Consider the following 23973-nt stretch of genomic DNA (forward strand, 5'->3'; position numbering starts at 1 on the left):
GTTATGCTAACAGAACACCAACACTTTACCTTTAGGAACAGTTGTGCAATAGTTAGCAAAGTAAAGAGCAACATTGTAAATAACTGTGCATGGTGAAGTAAGTGGGAATTAGAATAAACAGTAGTTAGGAACCATTAGAGACAGGTAAGTAAATTAGGTAAAGCGCTTCCAGATACACCTAAGACAAGGTCCCTAATTCTTAATAAGTCAAGCCCTGCTAAGAATTGGGACCTAATGCCCAAAAGTCATAAATTCCACAGATGTACTTTGCAGGCAGGTTCACGAATGGAATGCGAACAAGAGATGGCCAAACCAACAGTTGACAGTAAATGTTCCAGAAGATTAATTAAAAGCTAAGAGAAGTTCTTACAAGTTTTCTTGCAGTCCCATCACTCTAGGGACGAGGAAGAGTTAGGACCCCCATACAACCCTATTATGGGAGGAGTGGTGAGTAGGATTAGCTATGAAAACTCACCCCCTTTACTCTGATTTCATCAGCAGCCACTTCAGCGGTTTTTTAATCTATCAAGACTAATTTTGTAATGTCTGGTCAAGGGAGGTCCTGGGGCTGTGGGTACAGAGGCCACTTTCTGTCTCAGGATAGGTCCGCGGTTTCAGGCTCTGGTGATGCGGTTCAGAAGGCTGGACACCCTTGGCACAACAGGATGAAGACCTTCACATGACAGGTGACCTTAGGCCACCTCCACGACCTATTGAGGACGTGTTGTAGCAGGAGTCAACACGGTAAGGCAGTGACAGGCGATCCTGGTGGTGCTTACAAAGGAGCAGGCCCTGCACGTCTTCTTTTTGGTCAGGAAGGCTAAAACTACAGGAGCAGGTATTTTGTTGCACAAGCTGAAGTTCCACAAAGTTTCAAAGATATGCATTCGAAACGGCGATGGCTGAAGCGAGGTAGCCCAGAAGGGAGCTGGTCTGTTCACCCGATGGTCCAGGGATACTTCCAAAGGCTCAGCAGGCAACGCTCCTGTAGCAGGGGCTGGGATAGGTTGTTCCCACCAGTCCAGGGTCAAAGCACTGACAAGAGCCTTCCAAATGATATCTATTGGCACCCTCCAGCAGGCTTTGGCAATTTGCAGCACTGCTTCCACAAGCACTGTTATCCTAGATAAACATGTTTGGGTCAATGGGTATACCTCGTGCCACTACGTCACGTGTCATGGTGTGTATTATGAGCATCGCACTCATTGCGCACATTCCTAGTGTGGAGCAGGCAATGCTGTTGTCGGTAAATGAGACTGTCATGTTTAACTTGCTAACCAGATCCCTGCCGAGCAACTTGTATGGAGAGCTCTCAGAGTCCAATAGGGGAGCACGGACCACTCTTCCTCCCACCTTTACATCAAAATCTTTAGTGTATGGAACCGTAGAAATAGCCCCAGAGAATCCCTGCATGTCGAGAGTTTTGCCAAATAAAGGGAAGTCACCTTCACTGATGCATGATTTCTCAGCGCCTGAATACACCATAACGACGAACTGCTTCTTTCCTATCTCTGCCCCCATCAAGGGTTCCTCTTTTGCGTTGAGGGTCATTGACAGGACCGGACAAGCAAGTGCTCTCTGTGGGCTGTCCTAATCAGGGTATGTATTTCTACCCAGGAACGAGAAGGGGTTTCCTCCGACTACTGATGCGCCTTGGAACGGAGCTACTGTGCCACTAGGCGCTCGGTTAAAGGGGTTCATCTTTCCTGTCTGTTGGGAGTTATTGTGAGGCACGTACTATTGTATCGCCTGCTGGGGGTGTCATCGTGGGGGAGGGCCTGATATTTGTGGGGGCGGAATGTAAGCTTGGTTATCTCATAGGGTATTGGGGTCGTTCTTGGAGTCTGCCCTTGGCAGGTCCCTTGGGATGGCGCACTATAGTTCTGTGGACCATAACAGTATCCCATCCCCTGCCTGCTCCTGCACTCCCCCACTTTCCACACTTCTAATATTGTGACGGTTCCATTACCCCTCTTCTAGGACTCATTGCTCCAAATCCCCCTCTCCCTTTCGTCCTCTGAACGCACCTCTTCCTCACTGTTGTCCTCCTTGCCACTGTGGGCCGAGGTGTTGTGTGTTCCTGCCCCACTGTCCTTGTCCTCCTCCTGACCACATTGCTGCTATTCTGGCGTTTGAGATTGGGTGTGTATCCTGCCACTTCAGTCTGTGCTGGCCTCGATACTGACGTCTCCATAGCTACTTTAGCTAATTTGTTTTGTACTAGTTTCCCTTCCTCTGCCAGTCGCCTCCGAGTCATTTCCTTTTCACGTCCTTTATTCTTCTATGGTTGTGTACTATTATGCTCTGTATTTCAGGCCACCACTTCTTTGGGTAGGCCTTGTTTGACTATAAAATAGAAAAAGGGTATTGATTGATCCCATGTGTTTCCCATCTCCACATCTCTTGCACCTTAAGAATGAATTGAGTGGCATCTTCATCATCACCCATGGTAGATTGCATAATAGTCTGTAAGTTGGTGGTGTCCGGTAAAGAATATTTTCGCTCGAATCTTATTAAAGGATGCTCCATCATGTGTTACTCCCGGGTACCCCGCCTTCACCCACACATTGGCAGCCTGATCGCCAATAGTGGCTACCAATACGCTTTTGATATCTCCTACCGCTAGATGTACTCCTGTTGTTTGTTTTTCAAATGCATAGATCCATCTTCCGGAGCACGCCCTAATGGCCAGAAACGCTTTTATTAAATTTTTGTCCATCTGCGCCTATGACACATAGTGTTGTCTCCCAGTGTCTTTGATATATGGGGCATTTGCATTTTTACTTTACTTCCGTCACCCTTTTGGCACTTCCCTTTTTCCTTGCTACCACCATTCGGCCAAACCTCTCTCTCAATCTGTCATCCCATAAACTGTCTAATCTAGGGGTACGTTGAGTTGCTTACTCTGCCTCCTCATCGTCTGCCTCGACAAACGTAATCCACCCATCTTCCTCTTCCCCTCTGGAAACCAACATTCACATACCCTAAGTTTCACCATCACGCTCTACGTGTACTGTTCTTATGCGTGCGCCGTCTATCCTGAACAGAAAACCTCCTGACTTCCACTCATCTGTTCCCTGCCCTGCTGGTGTGTCTGCCTGACTCACATTTTGTGCAGCCGCAGTTTAGTTCTGTGCGCGTCGACGGCAGTGCTACCGCTAAATCTCTTTTCTTGATATCTACGTGTGCTGTAACATTGAGTGGAGATATATATGGGGTGGTGGGGCTGTCGCCTGTCTTGACTCGTACGTTGGGTTTGTGTATCCCTCAGCGGGGCGGGCAGCTAAGGGATATATTCCCTTGTCTTGTCGATGTCTCCACATCCTCACTAAAACCTGCGCCTTTGCTATCGCAGCGTGCCCCTCCTTACACATCCTCCAGAGGTTCAATATTTCCCTGGAGTTCTGTAGGTGTTTCCCTTTGTACATTGCTGTAAAAAATATAGACATATGCTCCAGAATACTTGTGTCATAGGAGACCTGCTCTGGCCATGAGCGGGGCATCCCCCCTCCCCATGTCTGTCATCCACTGTTTGATATTTTTCAATTCTGTCACGGTACAATGGCAGGGCCTTGCACATGTATTGTATGGGTGTTTCTCCTTCCATAATTGTGTTGGTCGTGCCCTTGCTGCTGCTACGCCTGTGCTAATGCGTTACACAGTTTTATAGGTTGTCAAAAAACACAATTGATTTCCCCCCTCCCTTACTTAAAAAAACATTTAAAAAATGTCTTTTTTTCCCCCTCGCCCTTCTTATTTTGCTTTCGGCCTCACACAAACCACACTCTCCACCCACACCACAAATCACAGAATGCCCCTCCTGGGCCTCCACCCTATACAATAAGAAACACAAATACAAGAATCTAAAATAACGAGCTAAAATAACTACTACTATTCCCGAGCCCTCTAATCATAGGGGGCTCCTATTTATTTCCTTCTTTTTCTTCCGTTAAACAATATGAGTAGTGTCACCTTCTCCCCTCACTCGGGGAGGCTCCCTACCATTCCTTCTTCTTTTCCTTAATATTCTCCTTAAAAAGTTAATAAAAACAAAAAACAAGGGGCGTGGCTTGGAGCGCCAGCGATGTGGACGCTCCTTTGATGGCCTCCGCTTAAGTCCCGCGGCATCCAGCGAAATGCAGCCCTTGCGGCAGGCATCCAACGACAAATTGCTAATCCAAGTAAACATAAGAGACTGAGACACTCTTGGGAATCTTCGGCGACTCCTGGCTGCTGCGGAGCCTCTAGAATAGCCCATTTAAAGCTCCCCCCTGGGCCCTAGATTTTGCCTCCAAGATGGCCGTCGGGAGCAACAACCCCAGTCCGGGGAAGTGAGGAGCGGGCAGAGCGACTGCGACGCTGCCTGGTCGAAGCACAATCAAAGGGAGAGCCGAATCCTCGGTTCTTGTGGATTCGGAGCGAAATTGGGGGATCGGCGAAAAGTTGGGCCCCCCCCTCCAGACCCAATGCAAAGTGAGTGCAACTGCGGCACCCTGGGGGGAGGCGAGCCACCACTACTGATGAGCCGGTGGCAGGAGTGTGGCAAGCCCACGGATTACGGGCAATCTGCTTCAACTTGACCCCCTAGTCGGAGCCGACACATCATCTGAGGCTGCTCCGAGAGCCCAACAAACCTCCCTTAAATGGGACTTCACCCGCGCCAGTGACGAAGCTGCCGGAGCCCGAGAGCGCCGGATACAGGCGAGCGGGGGGCCGGCCCTGACGTCTGCGCCTGTCTGATGAGCCCGGCTGAAAACAAGCAGGGAAGCCGCGCGACGCTCATGGACCCAGGTAGGCGCCCCTGCAGCGTTACACAGCCCGCTCCCCCTACCGACCGCCCGCTCCTGATCTAGGAGAGGTGCGGTCCCAGTGGGCCCCATCCCAAGCCCCGATAGGGCACCCGCTGCATTGGGCAGCCAGCACGGGTTAAAAGCACCCATGCAGGATCGATCCTGGGGAGGCCCCGGGCTGTCTCTGCTTGGAGGTAGCGTAGAGCATTGGGCCGTTGGCTGGCCCTCCCCCTGTCTGTCCCCCCCCCCCGAGACCCGGTACCAGTGACACAGCAAATGAGAGCCTTCCCTCCCGCACAGGCCCCAGGATATTGCTGCCCCCTGAACCCCGTCTGCACTGAAATTTAACGAGATAAGAGGGCCGGCCCGGCCTACCAACTACGGAGTGCGGGACCTGCGCTAGCCTACCATCGGTGGGCCCAAGCCAACCACACAGTGCTCGAATTTTTTCCCCGGCCCAACTACTTCCTGGGGCGCCACAGCCCACCTTCCTTACCGCCAGTTGCTCGTTCCTGAAGACAGGCCTCCCTGGCGGCCCCGGAGCACCCCGCTGATGCCGATCCCATACAAACAACATTAAGGACCTTGCCCAGAGGGGCCCTGACTCTCTCACACTGCATCTCCGCCCTATACAGAGCATCAGATCTCCACCTAAGTGGAGGGCCTACAGATCAACCCATTGCAGCTCCCTATCCGAACTCCCAAGACAGACCTCGGAAACCGTGACAATGACGAAGGCTGTAAAGGGAACCAAAAACACTGTTATTTCCACGATGCTGCTAGCAGCAGACAAAGCTAAGAAAGCACACCCTCCGAAACTCACCCCACAGAATCCTTCAGAGGAGCAGGGAAAGTTGGCAATGAAGGGGGATATCCAGGCCTTTATGCCGGAGATTAAGGAAGAATTTGGATAATGCATCTCCGAATTCACCACGAAACTAGAACACACGGACCAACAAGTCACAGAGGCTGAGCAGACACTGGGTGAGGTTAAAGATTTGACTCAGAGCCATGATGCAGCCATAATAGAGATGCAGCGATCGATTCAGACCCTCCAAAATAGAAGTGAGCTACTGGAATTTAAGCAGGACCACCTGGAAAACAGGGCCCGAAGAAATAATCTGTGCATCCGCGGAGTGCCTTAGTCCATCCCAGATAAAGACCTCCCAGAATACATTGGAAACTTCTTTCAAACCCTACTCCCACAATTGGACCAGACCCAACTGATCCTAGACCGAACCCATAGGCTACGCCCGAGACGGGGGGTGACCACAGATCCCCCCCCCCCCCGGACGTGATAATTAGAGTCCACTTTTACTCTACTAAAGAAGCCCTCGCAGCAATCAGTCACACCAAAGACGAACTATCCTTCATGAGCTCCCTGCTACATATCTACCAGGATCTCTCTCTGGTGACCCTCCAAAAAAGAAGAGCTCTCAAGCCCCTCACCCAATTCCTGCAGAGCCAGAAGATCAGATACCGCAGGATATTCCCGACGGCCCTCGTATTCACCTACCATGGGACCCCGCGCTCGATAAGTCACCTGGAAGATGCCGAATCGATCCTCCACCCAGTCTCTCCGAGATCTTCGCCCTCTCGCAGCCCGACCTCCACCCCCGATGACACAAGCCAGCCTCCTAGGAAACAGGCCCATCCGGCCTGGTCAAAGACGCAGAGATGCCGAAAATAGAACAGTTTTACAAGAACCTCAGCTCAGGTTCCTGCCCGCTGAAGTTTGTAAGCCAATAAGTATGCCGCGGGACCCTCGCGGTCCATACCCCCCACTCCAAGGTGTATGCCATCTTCTCACCCTTGGAGATGAACCCAATTAAGGTTGATGGCCCTAGCCCTGTTGGCTACTGGGACAAAGAAGGCCCTGTTGGCCAGGGGACCCGCCGGAAAGGAAACCCCGGCCTCCCCTAAAATGCCCACAGATGATGCCTGACCCTCTCCGTCCCTCCTCTCCAAAGACGTCTTAGTCACTTGAAGGAGAGCATGAGACCCCACAACCACATCAGAAAGTGCGTTTCCTGACATGTAATGTCAGAGGCTTGAACGCGCCGCAGAAGAGAAAATCCATCCTACAACGTATGCGGAACGAGGAAGCCTCAGTGATATTTCTCCAGGAAACCCACCTGATCCCGGCAGATTTTACTAGGCTCCGAAACAGACAATTCCCGCTGCAGTTCATAGCATCGAATGGCACCAAGAAAGGGGGAGCAGCAATACTCTTCGCCAAGGATCTCCGACCTCAAATCCTAGATTCCTTGCTCTGCCCGGAAGGCCGATTCGTAGTGATCTAATGCCATATATGGCCAATTATACTTGCTGATCTCGGTCTACGCCCCAAATGAAAAGCAGGAAGAGTTCTACACAACACTAGAAGAAGCTCTGCCACAATTCATAGAGGGCCAGACAATAATAGGCGGGGACTTTAACGGGGTCCCAGACCCGATTAAAGATAAATTTCACCTCCGGCTCACAAAGACTATAGCATTGCGGCGGCCCTACTCAAGTGTTTCCGAACTCTAGATGTGGTGGATACTTGGAGAGTTCTACACCCGGAGTCCCACGACTATTCATTCTATTCCTATGTACACAGAACCTACTCCCGCATTGATCTCCTGTTGGCTTCTCCCCAAGCGTTGGCCTTCACGGACGATGTAATCATTGGCCCTAGAATTCTATCGGATCACACCCCAATTATATTGACGATTAGAGCCCATCTTGAATGACATGGCACTAAGAGACGTGACTGCGAAAGCTATCAAAGACTTCTTTAAGGAAAACAAGAATGAGGACACCTCACCGGCCACCACATGGGACGCCATGAAGGCGGTGGTGAGAGGAGTCTTGATCTTGCAAGGGGCAGCCTATCACAAAAAGAAGCGAAAAATCCGCCAGGCCCTACAGGACGAAGCGGAGAAAGCGGAAGCAATATGCAAAGCAAAGAATTGGACGCCTAGAACCCAACGAGCCCTACAGATAGCCCGGAAGAAATTGGAAGCACACTACGCGGAAGGCACGGCCCAGATGCTAGCCAGAACTAAACAAAGTTACTATGCTAAAGGAAACAAAGCTAACAAATTCATGGTGGAGAAGCTGGCAAAGATCAGGAGGAGAAAAGCAATCCTAGGCCTCCGGGACTCGCAAGGGAGAGTCCAATTTGCAGAAAGAGAGAGCAACAGCATATCACAGTGGCCTATTTTACAGACACGATGACGGCGTCCCCTAGATCGCTCAAAGACCAACAATCCTACCTCCAGGACGCAGCTCTTCCCCAAATCTCCCAGACGACCAGAGACGAACTGGAGTCCCCGATCTCGAGTGAAGTGGACAAAGCCATCAAGAGTCTTAAACCAAGAGCCCCAGGCCCAGACGGGTTCCCGACCCGCTTCTATAAAATCTTCCGCCCCCAGCTGGTGACCCCTCTGACAATCCTTTTCAACTCCTTCGCTGTCTCTGGAACAACCACCCCATCGATGCAAGAGTCGATCAGTCTTGGCACTAAAACCAGGGAAGGACCCAAGTGATATCACGGCATACAGGCCAATCCCCCTATTGAATCTGGACGCTAATATATATTCAAAAGTTCTGGCCAACCGATTGGCGTATTGCTCCCAGACATTATCGACCCGGACCAGACAGGTTTTGTAATGAACGGATCTGCCCCAGACAACATACGCAGAGTAATGAACTTGGTTGAGATTACACAACGAGACTCACAAAAATTGGTAGTGCTGGCTCTGGACGCGGCTAAGGCTTTTGACAAAGTAGACTGGTCACTCCTCCGGCTCACTCCAGAATCCTTTCACTTTGGTTCTGCATTTCAGAAAATTCCTCCTGGCGAATTATCAATCCCTGAAAACCACGCTCCGAGTCAACGGCTTTCTATCTAATCCGATCCCCCTGTCTTGTGGGACCAGGCAGGGATGTCCCCTATCCCCCTACTTTTCACCTTAACTATGGAACCCTTGGCCCAAACGAATCCACCTTAAACTATGGAACCCTTGGCCCAAACGAATCCACCTTAAACTATGGAACCCTTGGCCCAAACGAATCCCAGAATCAAAGGCCTCCAAGTGGGCCCGACCCAGCATAAAATAGCGCTATATGCGGATGATGCTATGTTAACCATAGCTGACACGCCCAATCGCTAAGATCCTCCCTGGCGGAAATTCACTCCTTCGGTAAAGCGTCAGGATTCGCTATAAGCTTCACGAAATCCTCCGCCCTAGGGGTGAGACTGAACTCTGAGGATAAAGCGTCATTTAAAGCCCTCTGCCCGATCCAACTCTCGGAAAAGGCGATTCCCTACCTGGGAGTCCAGATCACAGCCCGTTCAGAGGACACTTATCGGGTGAATTTTCAACCATTATTTAAGTCTCTGGAAGAAGACCTCGAACGTTGGCGCTCACAGGAGATCTCACTGCTGGGCTATATAGCGGCATGTAAGATGAACCTTCTCTCACGAGTCCTTTATGCTTGCTCAGCCCTCCCCATTATGATCCCCAGGCTACCGCTTCAACGTCTCCAGAGGAAGGTGTTACATTTTATCTGGAAGGGTAAAAAGTCTAGAATCCCCCTGAAAATGATGTTGACCAGTCTGCACTTAGGAGGCCTGGGAGTCCCGGATCTCCAGAAATATCAAATAGCGGTGCAATTAGCCCCCACGCATGCCTGGATCATTAGCTCAAATCGACCAAGATGGACAGAGATAGAACAATCCCGCTTACCTCTCCCTTCCGCTTCCTTTTACATCTATCTCCCGCCTCAAGGAGAACATGGCCTTCACGCTATCCTCCACTAAGCACACCCTGAAAGCCTGGGAATGGACACGGAAGTATAGGGGCATCCCGAGAGACCTGGGCCCATCAGCCCCGGTCTTCCATAACCCGACATTCTCACCAGGAGCACACCCCGCAAACTTTAACAACTGGATCGCAGGAGGTCTCAGCTCCCTGGGCCAGCTCTTTGAAGGGAACGGCCCTCTCACCTTTGAACAATGCAAGAGCACCTTTAACCTAAGGGAAACGGACAGATTCTCATACGCACAGCTACGACATTGGTGCTCCCATCCATCAATTCGCTTGGCAGCTACTTGAGAGTTGGACCCCATAGAGCTAACACTCGCAGACTCCCCATACCAAGGTCGGATCTCGACGATATACAAGCTATTGCAGACGAACTCTTTTATTACCAGAGCGACCTACATGACTCAATGGGAAACGGACCTGGATCATTCGATAGAGGACCAGACGTGGATAGACATTTGGTCGCGTACCCGATCCTCCTCCTACTGTATCACTAATCGAGAGTGTGCCCATAAACTTCTCTTAAGATGGTACTATCCTCCACTCCGACTACACCACATTAACCAGCCCTTAGACCCCCGATGTTGGCACCAATGTGGCCTCCCGGGATCATTCATACACATGTGATGGTCATGCCCAGTGGTCGCAAAGTTCTGGTCCCAATGCACGCTGGCGATAGCGGACATAACGAAGATCACGTTGCCCCTGGAGCCGGAATCAATCCTACTAGGAGCCCCGATCCCAGGCATATACCCAAGATCCGGCAGAACTGCAGCCCTCCTAACTCGGCTACTCTTGGCTGCCAAGATCACGGTAGCACAAACATGGAAATCGCCGGTAGGCCCCCTAATGATCTTGTGGTGGCTAAAACTATGGGACATTTTCATAGCGGAGAAGATCACAGTGGCAAGTAGAGGCCTACTTCATCGTTTCACAAACATTTGGTCACCATTAATAGACTATGACGAGAGCTACCCAGCTCTAACATTTAAGCCGCGTGCGGTGGCAAACGCCTTATCGGCCGAGGGCACAGACATAGTACAACGGGCGGAGGATCGAGAGTTGGGTGAAGACTGAGAGTTAACGGGAGGAGGGTGGAGGGCTAACTGAAAGAAAAGAAACTAATGGGCTTAATAAATTGCTAAGAATTTGTTGACTGTAATGTACGTTCTCCTGTGTGTCGAACAAAAATAAACACGTTTAAAAAATAAAAAAATGTAAAAAAAACAAGCCACATACATGCCACACTCCCAATTTCACTCTCTGTGTGTTCACGTTGTTCACACTTTCCCATACACTTATGCCCTACTTGTTATTTCTTGCAAGGCTATACTCACGTGCGCACATTCACCCTAACTCCCCCGTCACAGGGTTCCATCAACACCATCCTGCACTTCTCATCGGAGCCGCGCCTGGTTCCAAAGAGCAGACAAGAATTCTGCGAAGGCAACTCCTGTATGGCCACTCGGGGATATGTGTTTTTGGGACTGGTCTCTGTAGATGGGCGCTGCCTGTCCGGAGAGGCAGCCTGGACACCTCCACAGGTACAGGGGTGCTGGGATCACGTTGGGGTCACCAAATGAAGGCACGCCTCTGAACACTCACGCTAGAAAAAATACAACCCGCTAGGGAAAAAGGCCAAGAGATTCTTGCAAGGATACCAAGTTTAATCACAAAAAAAATAGGTAGGCCATCATAGAACTCTGCTGCTTGGGAACAATATTCTGAAAAATAGTACAAGCAGAAGCATATAAGGAAACATATTGTCACTTATGAAGTCACATTATACAGTAAAAACCTGCGTGGCTGGTTGGCGAGACCCTATACATGGCGGCCTGCTCCTTAGGGTATGCCAGGCTGCTATTGGTTCCAGCCCTGTCTGTCTTCCATCACGTGGGATCAGCTGGGCTCATCATCTCCAGGGAATGAAGGTCACGTTTCTTATTAGTTGCTATTGTAAGAGAGTGCTATTCTTTCATTATGACAGGCACCTGGGAAGCTCTAGGACTGGCTCGGGGGGAGGCTTAAGATCATGCTGACCCTCGCATCCTTCCCTCATTCCATATCACACTATCCGCACCCAAGGTTTCCACTCTCGCTTTGGACTATAATTTATTCCTCCCTGTACCTCATATTACAAAGTGTGTCATTATGAAATAAGGTGGAATGGCTGTGTTCTTTTAGATCTTTTATGATCACTGGGTTTATGGTCGGTGGTCTGGGGTCACTTACTATCGTGGAATTTAGGGGTCTTGTACTGGGGCAGTTGGGGTGTCATAACTCCTGGTTGGCTGGGTGGGAGTTGGAAGTCTACTTTTTTGGCCTGGCTGTGATAAATGTACATGGTGAGGCGCCTGGTGCTGTCTCGCGACCTTGCAGGGCGCATTCCTTCTTGGGATAACAAATATTAGCAACAGTTATTGAACAAGGAGAAGTTTCTATGGGAGTTAGCAGCGCGGGTCTCTCTACCCTCAATGCTTCGGCCTGTTCTTTTTTTTCTCCGTTGGGCCTGTGTTTTACTGTGCGGCCATGTGGGCTGACTGTTTCTTCCATTACTACAAAAAGATGGCGCTTACTTATATGTGCGTACTAGGTCTATACATCTGTGTATAATGTGTTCGTGGAGGGTTTCATAGCACGCCCCCCTCGCCTCTGGTACATCACAAGTGTATCTATAGGATTTTCCTCACTCTAAAATGCTAGGGGTGTGGGAGAGATTAATTTCCTTCCCAACAAGAGCAGCAAGGCTTCTCTGGGACTTGGCTAGAAGCAATGCTGGTCAGCTGCAACAGTCTTCCTCGGGTCTTAAGCCGGCCATACGTCTTTGTTAGTGGCCTTGGCTTCAACAAGGATCTCCTTTTATCCAGGATTTGGACTGGAGTCTCCCTCATGTCCTCCAATTATAAGGACCTGCACCATTCAAACTAGCAGGGGTTGTCCAATCATGGGCAGCCTCTGGGCAACACATTTGCCAGGCAACAGACACACTGGCTCGGATGTGTACTAGGTTCGGACATATCCGGCCCTAACATCTGGCTTCAAACAGATCACTTTGCGTGGGAAAGGGCATTACATATATGGCAGTTCTGGATCGGTGTGTGAAGGAAGAAGGCCAAAGGACAAAACAGCCAAAAGACATCCGAAAATCTTGTGGCTGGGCCATTTTAGAGTATGTGGTACTATGTATGGCATTATGCAGTAAAATGCAAAAGTGGACGTGTAAAAAGTTAAAAACATGGTAAAAATAATATCCCCTGTCACCAGCCTGTCCTGTACACGTAATTGTAACCATGAAGTCACAATATTTAATGTGAGGTGTGCAGTTTTAAAAATAGAAGAATTCCAAACGGTCACCCAGTACTTAATGACTCATCCAGGAGGGATCTTCAGGTTCCTCTCGCATTGCAGCACCACTCTATGGTGGGTAAACTCAAGGATAAAAGAGCTCCTATTGTCACTTGCATGGACTTGGCTGGGTCTCATACCATTGTTTTCCCTCAGGGTCTGTCTGGGCCTTATACCCTCTGTGCTGATGAGGGGCTGCTTAAGCCCACTTCAAAGACTTCTACAAAGTCCATGCATCCCAAGGACCTGAGCCTCTACTGCCTTTGCCGGGTTATATCCTGAGGCCTCCTATTTTCCTAAGGTGAGGTGGTCAGGGTAGTTTGAGACCTACCAAACCCTCAAGTGCGTACCAGCCTCTGCTTGGTAAAGTGATGGCACAGTCCGAGTTAAGCTTGGGCACCACCTTAATTGACACTGATGCTGCCTCTGCGAAATCCTTAACCCAATACTCTGATTAGTTGTTACCTCATGAATCTGAACACTGCTCAAGTACATCTGAGATAAGCGGCCACATCAAGATGACCTGTTCTTAAGGCTTCTTTTGTGCTAACGGTCAAGTTGTCTCTCTTGGGAACAACATCTTGGTCAGCCTCATACCTACCTCTGGCAGATTCGCTTCAATTTTCAGATTCATGACCTGCGCACCATTTGCAAACTACCTGGTAACCTTCTTCATTCTGGACACCGGCTTGTTTCGCTTCCTGGACTCCTACCTCCATGCCTACAACCACGCAAGAATCATGTGCGGACAGATGTTTTGACTGATTTCTCTAGGCTTGTTTTCTAAGGGTCCCATTCAGAAAGTCTTGCCACAGGAGATGTCCCTGCTGCATTCTCCTCCTCCTCATCAGCTGCAGTCTATTCTATTAGAGCCGGTCGGGATCCAGTTCCAGCTCCAAACCCCATGCCGGAACTAGCTCCTGTGGACCTGTGGCAGAACACAATGGAGGCCCCTCTGCCTCTGTCATCTCATGACCCTCTCAAACTACAAGATGAAGCTCCCCTCAATTGGACCCAATCCCAGAACTTCCACATTTAGATGAGCAGGTGCTGCTGGATGAGTCCCCCCCCCCTGATGCAGTTCCTTCCATGAACGTATGAGGAAATTGGCAGACTTTCTTGGCTTCCTTGCCCTGGAATAGCCTTCTGCTGAGACAATTGCTCTTCTGGCCAAAAGTGTAATTCTGTGGCTCCCTCAACAAACTGATGCTGGGGTATCAACAGTTGCCATCTGATTGTTATTGTCTTCTCAGCTCCTACACTCTTCTTTCGATTGAAGCTGCAGCATCCTGTTTCCCAAAAGCATTTGTCAAGCTTCTATTTGTCTACTTAAACCTCCTTTTCTGTTCCCACATCGAAAAAAAAACTCTTTGGTAGCCTGGAAAAGAAGCTGTAAGGAAATTCTTCTAGTCTTCTGTGAGAAGCCAATGCTGGTGCTTAATTAGCAGCAGCTAATCAACACTTTTGTAAAGAGGTTCTGGATATCCCTTCCACTTGATCACTAAGCAACATTTTGCTTCAGTCAAGCTGTGGCCCATTTAATTTCACAGTATTTCCTGGAGGCTTCCACACATCATATAGATACAGCCACTAGGACCGATATGCAGAGATCTGACTGGTTGTGAGTGATTGAATTCTACGAGGACGTACAAGAAAAGGTGTTACATCTTCCATTACAAGAAAATGCACTATTCCATAGTAGCACTGATGAAAAACCTGTAAGAAAAAAATATTCCACTGTTACTGCCAAGTCTTTTGCAGTGCTTATGAATGTGGCACATACATCCTTTATCTTCCAGGAATCTGGACTTCAGATCTAGAACTTCTGGAGGCTTTTAGGGCTTTCTAGAACAGAGTTAGATGTTTACTAAGTGCTTCTTCTGCCAACCTGTTACCTCTTCGGCCCTTGTCAACAGAAATTAAGTTTCTATGTGGGTCCAATCTCTGACAGTAGGATTTTGGGTTTCATGGCTGGTCGGGATCCCTTTCATCAGATCTTTGGGTCTTATTTGTGTTAGTAAGGGGCTAACGGCTAGCCATCCTTTTTCCTCTCACCCCCTCTTTGTCAAATAGGCTGTATGACCCTCCTGCTAGATGTTTAGAACCAATTGTCCATGAAAGCACTGGTGATTGTCCTCGAGAAAGAGATAGGCTAGGTCCTTTACTCAAGGCTATTCACTATTCCCAGAAAGAATCGGGCAGGGCTGAGAACAGTGCTGGACCAGTCCCCCCCTGAAGTGTTTCCTTATGCAAGATGGCCATGTCCGCTCATATTTGTTCATCCCTGGTTCAGGGAGACTGGTTGTGTACAGTGGACCTGAAGAATGCACATGTTCATGTTCCCATTTGGCCTTCCCAAAGGAAGTTTCTTCAGCTGTCCCTAGCAGGGGATGTTACCAGTACAGAGTCGTACGCATTGGCCACAGTGCAGCTCAGAAGGTGCTCATGAAAGCTGGGAACGCATACATTCAGAGGGAACAAATTCACATTCATCAGTACTCGTATGGTTGGCTTCTCAGGGCTCCCCCAGTAGAGGTGACATCCACATCTCTTCAGGATGTGTTGGACCTTCTCTACAGGCAGAGCCTCCCAGTCAATCAGAAAAGGTATTTGCTGTCTTTCAATAGTCGATCCAGTTCATAGGTTTTGTTTGGGCTTCAGCCAGTGCTCTAGTCTTTCCCTCTTCAGACAGTGTGTCAGAGATCAGGCAATGGTTCTCTTCTTCCTGTCCAGAAACCAGGCTTCAGCATGGTGGTTTCAGAGGCTTCTAGGCTACCTGGTTTCTGGTGTTAACATTTGCCAGATTCAGGAAGAGAAAAGGTTTGTCTGCTTCTGCCTAGCTCTTGGGACCAGTTGTGAGAATCTCAATCAGCTCGGATCTCGAAACCCAAGACACTATGCCAGGATCTTTGCTGCTCGTCCATGGGGGAGAACCTGGGGAAAGGTGGTATGCTTTTGTCAGATCCCCCAAAATGGTGTGATTGTAGCAGTCTCAGCACTGCAGGGCTGGGGAGGACAGTCTTGCAGGACGTCTCGTTTCACGGCCTGTGATCCCTAACTGATTGATTGGATCACCCCAATGTCCTTGAACGCCAAGAGACCTGTTTATCTTTAAAGTACTTTCATCCTTCCATCATGGGCAGAGTGGTGTTACTCCAGATGGGAAGCACTACATCTATGTTCTACATCAACACGTAGAGTGTTCTATCCTGCATTTCGCATCTGGTAGAATCCGGTGTTCGGGTAGAATTTTGCTACAATAACCTTTCCCCAATTTCGGCATAAAACTAATCAGTCGCCTTCTACTGGCCAAGGCACCTCACCCTGTTCAGTTTCAGACAGTAGTGCTTTCAAGAATTTCACAGACCCTTTAAGACCATAGTCTCAGCAAACATAAAGTTTATGTGGAGTGTGTCTTTTTTTGTTGGCTGCTAACTCAGCTAGGTGTAGAAGTGGCATTAAATCCCTGTGTCTTCATAGTTGGATACTACTTTTTATAGGGACAAGGGGGTCCCTGTGGATCGTTTCCTGTATCTCAGGATCATACTAATTATAGTGTAAGGCTTCTCCAAAGGGAATTCATGGTCATGTAGTTTGGGCTAAAGCCACGATGAGGCCATGTTCCAGAGACAGGTTTCCTGAAATGTTATCACTAAGGCTGCAACTTGGTCATCTCAATCGACTTTTGGTAAACTTTACTGCATGGACACCGGTGCTAGGTCGGATGCTAGTTTTGGCCAGGCAGTCCACCAAAATGTGTTTTGGTTGAATCAATCACTTCTTCCTTGGGATATTGGTGATTATGGGAACTTTTATTCCAGAGTCCCATTTCCTCCATGGACCCACCCTCAATCCTCCTAATAAGATTTAGTTTCTTATCTCGTCTAGGGTGGGGGGAGATGGGGACTGGAAGGCATTTTAAATTTGGAGTGTTTTTGTGCTGTGCAAGTGTGCCAGTTGCATCCCAATGTATGGGGAAAAGGGGACTCTACTAGGAGTACAGTAGTCGCTATGCTGAGTAACCTTTACCTAGAGTAGTGCCCAAAGAAACAGACCCTCTCCAGATAAATTATGTGCATCCAAGACGATACAGTGTGAACTGATGTGTGAGGCTTCCAAGCTAGGTGTCATTCCGCTGCTCCAGCTTTGCAGATGAGGGTTCCCTTGCTGGACATTTTTCCGGTTGCAATTTGCTCTTTTCCACATACCTTTGGCAAGGAATTACTGTCTGGATTTTGTCTTGTCAGGGTAGGACACCTGCTTTGGCCGCGCTTTTCCGTAGCAGTGTGTCTGTTAGGGTATCAATGCCATGTAATCTGTTAGCCATCATCCCATATCTGTAACTGTTTTAGGAATGTTTAAAAAGATGACAAATCTGTGAGAGGGAGGAGAAAGAGCGGCTTAACAATGGTAATGTACTTTCTGGTCAATATGAACTCCCTCCCCCACAGATTACTCAATCTCCCCCCCACCCCCCGATGATGATACCGAGATTGCATGCTCCCTGTGCTGTCTCCTTGTCATCTCAATTTTACTGTTGCCCTTGACCTTCGTGGAGTGTGGGAAATTGGGTTGGACTAAGCTAAATGTGCACCCATACTATTCATATAACTGCTATGCCTCTTCCAGCAGTAGTGGTAAACATTGTGCAACTTCATTATTTGAAGTTGAATTGTGCCTCAGTGAAATATAAAAACCAGAGTTAAATAAAGATGCAGAGGAGTAATGCTGTAAATCTGAAAGCTAACCTTTGGCAAAAAGGATGGGCGCGAGAGTAAGCTGCTAAGAATTTCTGTTTCAGTGGGTTTAGATTTGAGTGCACGGTAGCTGTCCATTCCTTATTTCCTGCGAGAGTGTCCCTCTGGCAGAGCACATAAACAGAAGGATAGGCTACGCTCCATTAATTCATATACTGGTGAATGGAGGGATCAAACTAGCACCCAGAAGCTCCATGACCTGCACCTGCCACTGCCTGGCCGTCCCACATTTACCTCTTGCAGAGTATCTTACTACTCATTCACTAGAGCTCTCAATTCAATTGTAACTTTCCAAGGCACATCTTTCTAAAGACATACGTAGGCATCATTGTCATCAACACATTTTAGTTTATGCATTGCTGTCCTTACTTCATGCAAGTTACTAAGTGGATGCACAGTTAGAACAAGTTATTTTGTTTTCTGATGCATCTTCAGTGGTAAGCTCATTACATATTGTGAGTGAAGTGGCAATACCTGATTCCAAAAGCTCCTTCACATATTTATCTCAAACACTACAGCTGATCTATACATGTTACATGTGTATAACTGGGTTGCTGCTGCAGGGAACGCATATGGGCAGATGGCACAGAATATGGATGAAATTAATGTATGTGTATTAATGTGATATCAGTTCTTTTTAAAGTGATTGCAGTTTCCAATTACTAGTCCTGACTATTAAGGGGCAACATGCCCATAGGTGGGCAGTATAATAAAAATATGGATTATATGACAGTCTTAGTAGCCAGTCCTCACTTGGGTTTAGGAGTGGCTCTGCAGATCAGTGATTGCCTGCCTGCTATTCAGTGTGCTACCTGGTGATGGTACATAGGGGATTTCCCACAGCCTCCACCTCATGTTTCACTTCCTCATGTTTTCTTTCCCCAGAAATGAATTCTGTTTTACATCTCCCATGCAGGGAATCGATGTTTGAGGAAAACAAGCTCTTATACTTGCCACCTTATACCTCAGTGAGTGAGTAGTTTTGCACATAGTGCCCCTCATGCAGAAATCTGTTACAGTACTGCGATGGTGAGTGCCGGTGTCCGTTATCGTCCACGAGTGGAGCACTACTTGTAGTATTGACTCATGGTTAAGAAACACACCCGCCCACCTGGCTCCCATGCCACAGCAGTCCACAGAGTCAGGAAAAATGTAGGACTTCACCACAGAGCTACACAGACAACTTCCTTCTTCTATATGTCTCAAATGACAGTCTGTACATTTAAGTCAATGGCCGCTGCTGCCCTGGTTTACTTTCTCTTAGGGAAAAAGTAATTGGACACATCTGAAAAATCCTAATAGCAGAGGTGTGACAAATCTACTGTAGAACACTTAGGGTTAATAACCTGCAGACAAAGGGGATAATGGACAGCTCTAACAACCAATCACTGCAAATGATTACAACTCTTTTGTTTTCCCTGTCGTTACTAGGAGACGGAGGGGCTGGAGATGGAAAACAACAGTTATGATTGGGCTTACAGAGGTTGAGTTGTAAACTATGCAAGTTGCGCCGTTGCGCTTTAAAAGAAGTTATTTGAAATATAGTTAAAGCTAATGTTATAATTCGCTCTGTGATGACAGATGAACTACTTTCCGTTTTCCTGAAGTAGAAGACACGCGCTGCCGGCGTCGTAAGAAGAAGGAGAGAAAAGGCAACCGTTCGTTACAGCCTGCCGTGAGACGAACGATCTGCTACGAATCCTGCCTAAGGGCTGTCGTGTCGCTGAGGCAGAGTCCCAACAAGTTGAAAGGTGAGAGATCAGTGCGAGATTCAGCCGGTACAGCTGACGCTTAGATCACGGTGGAGAGGCGGAGCTGAATCAGAGCGGCTGGGGTCAGGAATCAGACCTGAGTGGGAGGAGTCATTCAGCGCTAACGCTGACCGCGGACCACAGCTGATCTGAAATTGGGCAGAGGAAAGCGCACACAGCTTGAACGAAGGGAGAGGAAGGCAAAGTTAAAGAACGCATGTGAAAGTGAAAGACAGTATGAGGGGACAGAGTGTTCCACAGTGAAACGCAGGTTATCTAATGAGAGTTATAGAAAGAAACAACTGTTTTTAAGAAAAGAAGAAAGAACGGGTTGAATAATAAAATTATCTGAACATTCCTACTTTGACAAATCCTCTGAAAACATTGTAAGAAGTTGAGTGATAAAGGTGAACAGAAAGCAACAAAAGAGGAACCTGAGTTTAACTTATTATTGAAAGACTGTAATAACAATACAGACAAGTTAAGGGAGGAGAACATCGATGAGAGTGATTTCCAAAGAACTGCAAAAATAGAGAACAAGAGAGTTCATAAGAAAAGGAGTCAGGAAGAGTCAAAAGACTCTAATAACAATTCTAGAAAAATTGAAAGATGTACAGAGAAGAAGTAAAGAAAGAGCCAAAAATAGACAATGAGAAAGCTTTACAGAGACTTACCTGATGTTGAACCAAGAATATTTTTGGACAGTTTAAATGCCATCCTAGTTGTCTGACCGGAAGAAGACTTATCCTTTTGTCTAAGAGAAAAGAAAAAAATATAAAAGAAAAGTTATTGAATAAAAGTTGTTTCTGGAACAAAATAACACCTACTTTTTAGTCTCAGCGTGCTTATTTAAAACTATAGCGAATTCCCGAATTGGCCGCTGCTGCCCTGGTTTACTTTCTCTTGGGGAAAAAGTAATTGGACACATCTGAAAAATCCTAATAGCAGAGGTAACACATCTGATATGGAAATTAGCAATAACAAATCATGCTTGAAGGAAAGGACTAGAAAATAATCAGTCAAAACCGTCCTCAAGCATGCAATAAATGAGCATGCGGCTCTGCAGTTATTGTCAGAGGTAAGAAGGAGAAGAAAGATTTGGAAAGATGTAACCAGGAAGAGGAAACGTTGACTAGAGCAGATGCAATTGAAGAAAGCCCAGACCAATACCTCTAACCATTTATGCCAATGGCTGCAACAGGGATTAAGTAAGTCCTGGAGCACTTCATGGGCAGATGATGCCAACCTTGTTTGAGGGATAGACTTAACAGATTTCTATAACTTTGAGGAGCACTGTACCCAGGATAGTCATCTGTGGGTGAAGTGTTCGACTATAACAACTTGAAGGGAAAAACACATGGTGGAAGAAATACTTTCTGGTATGAGTGCTTGCCCAGGAAGACAACCCATGGCTATAGCATGAGAATATTTAGGCCTGAAAATTACCCTAAGCATGGTTGAAGTAGCATTTGCTGGTAGTAAATTGTCAAAATTTGAGCTGGGCACTTTATATCCCTATGACTGATACTGCCAAGAAGTGAATTGAATGATACGCCTCAAGGAATTGTGAATCTAATATAGTATAACTACATGTTTTTAGATTGCTCCCCTTGTACCGTGTAGTCAAAATTCACACCCATCCTGACTGTTTAAAGTGTTTTAACTTTTGTTATTACTTTTGTGTGTTTTGTTGATCCTGTGCCACAATTATGATTTCTGTGTTTTTTCTGTGGTCAGTTGCTTACATTTTATTTATTTCCTCGTTCGAGGTCATGTTGCTTTGTCACTGTTGTAAACATATCCAGTATAAACTGAAGCTCATTGAAAACTCCTGTTCTGTAAATTGGAATTATAGCATTGGTATGTCCGCCTAACATAATTATCTAATTGGATTTTGTTTTAATTTTGCAGCTGCTGTTGACAAAGGTGATGATCGAAGACTTGGTAAGAAACCTACATTCAGTAGTTCGCAGGTAAGGATTTTGCAAAATTATCTTATGCCAGATGTTTGCTTTAATGATGTTTGCTAAATGTTATAGTACAAAACGGAACATACTTTATGTCCCGGCTGATCTGATCTGATCTTTTAAAAACAAAAGATTCTCTGTATTAAATAATCTGGGTTACTGGACTATATTGGAATACCATATTGATTAACGCTGAAACCCATCAGAACACAGAACATTGTTGGAGGTGACAGATTTCATTATCAGAGATTTCCCTGCTTGTACTTGCTGCTTCAAAGCATTCCTTAACATCGCCTCCTATTCTCTGAAACATCACTTAATGTAAATCTAAGCCTCTGCTTTCAGAATCATCATCATAAACTGCAATAAAGAGATGAGAAGTATCGGGAACCAATTTGCAGCTTCTTATGTGCGCCAAAGTGAATACCAGCCTTTTCAGTCTTTACAGAGGTGATAAGAATATGTGAATGAAGGGTTCTGAGCTTCGAATTAAGGATCCTATTCACTTTGTTAGATTTAGTGACATAAAAAGGCTTTTGTGTTCAGTAATCGGTGCAATGTGACTTCAGCGTCCAGAGCCGAGAGCTCAGTGTTGGCCTCTTTTAACTAGCGGTAGGGCTTTTTGGTTACAATGCTTCTCTAGCATTGGATCTTTCATGGATTCACTTCCAAGCCCTTTCAATTGATAGGGGGTTCACAATAACATTTTGATAATAATTTTTCAATACACCTAATAACTTTTTAACAGTGTGTCTATTTCTTAACAACAAAAAGTCGTTGACACATGTTTCAGCCAGAATGTATGAGCCCTTGACTGTGGCCCTTTGCTGCTCCATCCTTCTTCAGGACAAAAGTGGGTGCCGTACTCCGCCCCACTGTTGACAATCTTTTATACTCGTACTCGTAGCTATCTATAAAACAAAAAAAGAGAATGACTAACATAAAAAATATGGTCTGTCTCCACTGGTCAATTCACTTCTTGAATAAATCATTACACAATTTACATATCATATGAATGAAAATCCCTGCGGTGCGTACCACGGAAATTAAGCTCTGGACCTCGGATTCTGTGATTTATCATGCTCGGGTGACTAATTCACTTGAAAATGAACCCACCTAATGGTACAGAAGTGGATAGAACAGAAACTGAATTATCCATAATCCCGTATTTCTCCCCCTCCGAACATGCGCAGATCATTGAAAAGTAGTAACTTAGAAACATCCTCTTCAGTATTGATGCTGCTATACAACTATTATTTTGTCTAAAGCGTTCAGTGGTTCTCGCTTACTTCTATTTCTAATGCTCTGGGACCAAGTACCCGTAGCATGGACATACATAGGTCCACTTCTCTCTTTCTTATTTTGTGATGTCTCTCAGGACGAAGCCTTTTCTCACCACTTTCACTTTGTCTGCAGATCCAGATCTGTCATCAATATAGCTAGGCATATGCCCTAGCTGTTTGTTGTCTCACTGGGCGCTGCTGGGAATTTCTGCATAGACGCAGAAGGGGCTAAATGGACCACACGTGAGCTGCGTCTTTCACTGATTGTCCATGGGATGACCAAACTGTCACTAGTGAATATCCATTGTGACCACTGCATGCTATTTACAAGTAGCTTGCCCCGTTTGTTATTCTCGTATCATTCCCTCTGCTGTTGTACAGCTGATTGCACCATCTTTAACTTAATTTTAGAACCGCCCCTTGGATTTGTGGACGCCCCACAGGACTACACAGTAGTACCAAACACTGCTATCCACAGCATATTCTGCAGCGTCTTACCTCATCACTTGTGTGGTTCAACGAGGACTTGCTGATCTCTGCTCTGTTGCCGGGTGCCAAATGTCCACGCCGGTGTCTATGGTGTTTGTATATGTCCCAAACATAGAAAACGGACTCACTCCGGTCCTAGGATGGAAATAGAAAACATACTGCGGATATCTCACGATCAGTATGTAGAGGTATTAATATCTGTATGTATATTCTTTAGGGACTATATACTAAGCTGAATTTCTGCGTTTGTGGGGATTAAAAAACAGCTCTCTGCTTGAAATAGATTACAAAATAGTGTCCTCTCAACAGTAAGATGCAAGACCCACTGCACTAGAAAATCGTACCCGGAGGCAAAGACAGCCATGGAACTCTGTTGTCTCCACCTAATATGCCCCTTTGTGGGAGTGCTCACCTGTACAGGTGTCTAATTATTGTATATAGGATGTGTACAGCCGCTTTTTATGCTGAAAACTGTAGCATGTGTATATTCTGATAACTTGCTGTTAGGACCCAAAAACTGTGGATTATGTAAAGATCAAGTTGTTCCACTCCACTGAAATATTGAGCCCTTGATTAACAGTATTAGGCGATTCTTTGCTCCAGTTTGTGCAACAGAGCTGCCATGTTGCCGCCTCGTGGATGTGCCTTCAAAACATGTAGTATAAACCAGCACAGATCTTTATCTGTGTGACCCATCTCTGTGAAATGCTCTACCAGATGTTTGTCACAGACATTGTTTCTAATGCATGATCTTCTACGATATTCTTTGGGCCATAA

The 23973-nt window shown here is 46.9% G+C and overlaps 1 protein-coding gene across 3 annotated transcripts in view; it reads left to right on the forward strand.

Annotated features, from left to right (window-relative positions):
* Positions 1 to 23973, forward strand: part of BTBD8 (BTB domain containing 8) — a 2362893-nt gene that overhangs the window by 1529411 nt on the left and 809509 nt on the right. For all 3 annotated transcript variants that reach the window (XM_069641787.1, XM_069641786.1, XM_069641785.1), the window contains exon 13: positions 21369 to 21430. In XM_069641787.1, coding sequence (XP_069497888.1) covers positions 21369 to 21430 — 62 coding nt within the window. The remainder of the gene's footprint in view (positions 1 to 21368; positions 21431 to 23973) is intronic.

The sequence above is a fragment of the Ambystoma mexicanum genome, chromosome 1q (assembly GCF_040938575.1).
Source record: "Ambystoma mexicanum isolate Mex_15411 chromosome 1q, UKY_AmexF1_1, whole genome shotgun sequence".
Lineage (NCBI taxonomy): Eukaryota > Metazoa > Chordata > Amphibia > Caudata > Ambystomatidae > Ambystoma > Ambystoma mexicanum.